The following is a 2,659-nucleotide window of genomic DNA, read 5'->3' as shown; positions in this document are numbered from 1 at the left end:
TTCTATCCCTTAACACAGTACATAGTTTAGTTACTTTCAATGAGGTGAGATTAAAGTGAAAAAGATTATCTGGACCCTCACAGGTGTGCCCCAAAAGCACTGGAAAGATTATTCTGAATTAGGACCACCTATGAATCAATATGAAAGAAACTGACCCACAGATAAGCGGCAATAGAGCAGTATTAACCTTTGCTAGTATCTATAAATGCTACTGAATTGTCATGACACTTGAAAAGAACAAGTTTATTGGAAACAAATCCTATTAAACTGCTTGAGATGAAAAACTTGATCTTAATATTCTCTATGCTGGTTTACCTAGACAGAAAAATGAGTGCATTTAGAAAGAGGAAACTTGAATGTACATAAACTCCTAGAGACCAGGGAGTTTAGTCCTTGGAACAATAACCCATGTGTCACTGGAAGTCTTACTCTAAATATTAAGTTCAATATGTACAAAATGTATATTTCTAAGATGCTTGAAAAATTGATATTTTTTTCTCTTTAATTTCATGTTTTTTAATTTATTTTAGAGAGAGGACAGAAGAGGGATAAAGAGGCAAAAACAAGGGAGAGGGACAGAAAGATAGAAACATCCATCAGCTGCCTCCTGCATGATCCTTTTGGGGATAAAGCCCACCACCCTAGCATCTGCCATGATTGGGAATTGAACCAGTGACCTCTTAATTCATGGGTCCATGCTCAAGCAGAGCCACACCAGCCAGATGAACTGATATTTTTACAACCAATCACTGAATAAAATGTACGTTGCTAACTTTTTGTGTACAATGCCTCTATAGTGACATTAAAAAAATTTTTTTAAAAAAAGAGCGCTGGCAGGTGTGGCCGAGTTGGTTAGGTATTGTCCTGTCCACAGAAAGGCTGCTAATTTGATTCCAGGTCAGGACACATGCCTGTGTTGAGGGCCCAAGCCCCAGTCAGGAAGCATGCAGGAAGCAACCGATCCATGTTCTTCTCTCATCGATGTTCCTCTCTCTCCAATCTTCTCTAAAAATCAATAAAATGCTTTTAAAAAGAAGACACATACTCCTTTTTATGTTTTCAATATATTAAAAAGTAACAGTATAAAAACGCTATCGTTATTAAAAAGGATCCAAATATATCAAGGAGTGAATTTGTATAAACAAGTTCTACAATTAAAGGGAAACATCTTGATACATAAAAGTTTTAACAGGATTTAAACATTTTAAAATCAGAAAGTGTTTAAGACTTAACTCTTTCAAATGTTCAAACAGAAAGACAACATGTACAATCCCTATAATAAAACGTGTCCTTGCACACATACCCTGGGCACTTTAAAAATTGTAATTTTTAAAGTTTGAGTAATAGAGGCAGCACTTAAAGGCTTTGTGAACCTTTTCCCAAACAAGCATACTTTCATAAATCATTTTATCTGACTCTGCATTTGCATTTTTGTTCTTCCTAAAAAGGAGAATTTACACTAACACTGAATTTTTAATTAAAAGGAAAAAACATTTACAGATATTTAACTTCCTGAGTGACTTCAGTTGTTCAGTCAAACATGATTTAATGAGAAAATTCTAATACTTTAGAATGAAATAGGAACTGTAGATTTACACTTGATACCCAATTAGGGCAAAACTCAAAGAGCATGTCACAGACCTTATACACCTACATTCTCTATGAAATTAAACAATATAATTATTTTCAAACTTTATCAATAATCTTTCTCAAATGTTAGTGAAACGAATCACTGAAATTACATTTTCTCATTTGTTCAAAAATACTACTGTATTTTAGACTACCAACTTGAATGTTTTCTATTATATACACAAAATGTGATTCACTAATAAACAGGTTCTTGCAATACAATAGAGAAAAGATCATTAAAATATTTGCTTTATGATACAACCAATACAGATAACACGTGCTTTCCCCAATTTCTAAAACGATTAGAAATTGCGGAACTTTCTTTTGCGCATTGAACGCTTTCCTCTTCATGAAACCCTGAGGTGAAAGGTTATTAGTGTAAAAACAGTAATCACAAGTCTTCTCATTTCTGTATTAGACTATAGCTACATTTTAAAAGTTTTATAAAGAAATGTGGCATCTTATAAAACTGCTCTGTACAGTTTTAACAAAACATTTCCAGATCAACTTAGTCCAAAGGGCCTAGGATGACCCTATAAAAACAATGTCCTTTGAACACTTGTTAGTTTCGAGATGAATGCCACTTTCCAGCTCTACTGCTGTCTCTCCTGTTATCATGGTCATGGCTCCAGCCATCGTGATTCCTGTCTTCATAGAAGTAATCATCTCTGTGTCCTCTGTAATGCTGCTCACGGCTATAGTGTCTGTCTGCTAGGTAGGGATGAGAACTCTGCCTGGCTTTACGCAGTGATGATTGTGCATCTTGACGCCACTGGGAGCTTGAAGACTGGTTGTAACTATGATTATGTGACTGAACTGATGGGGGAAATCCTGATTGATCAAGATGTGGAGAACCAAATTTCCCGCCATATGACATCTGTCTCAAAACGTTGTTCATCTGAGGTAAGACAAAAAGAAGGAAATCTTAATTGCAAACATTTCTACATATCAAAGCCAATGCTTAGTCACAGTTAACTAAACTAATAATGACAGAAAAGCAAAATCACTCTTGCCTAGATGGATCTTTATT

At 35.0% G+C, this 2,659-nt stretch overlaps 1 protein-coding gene across 1 annotated transcript in view; it reads right to left on the bottom strand.

Moving 5' to 3' along the window:
- Positions 1-1,048: 1,048 nt before the first annotated feature.
- RBM7 (RNA binding motif protein 7) overlaps positions 1,049-2,659 on the bottom strand; it is a 10,321-nt gene continuing 8,710 nt past the window's right edge. Inside the window, exon 5 of the mRNA XM_006761541.2 lies at positions 1,049-2,527. Within this exon, the coding sequence (XP_006761604.1) occupies positions 2,192-2,527 (336 nt within the window). The 3' untranslated portion in view covers positions 1,049-2,191. The remainder of the gene's footprint in view (positions 2,528-2,659) is intronic.

The sequence above is a fragment of the Myotis davidii genome, unplaced genomic scaffold (assembly GCF_000327345.1).
Source record: "Myotis davidii unplaced genomic scaffold, ASM32734v1 scaffold97, whole genome shotgun sequence".
Classification (NCBI taxonomy): domain Eukaryota; kingdom Metazoa; phylum Chordata; class Mammalia; order Chiroptera; family Vespertilionidae; genus Myotis; species Myotis davidii.
This window is presented reverse-complemented; position numbering and strand designations above follow the sequence as displayed.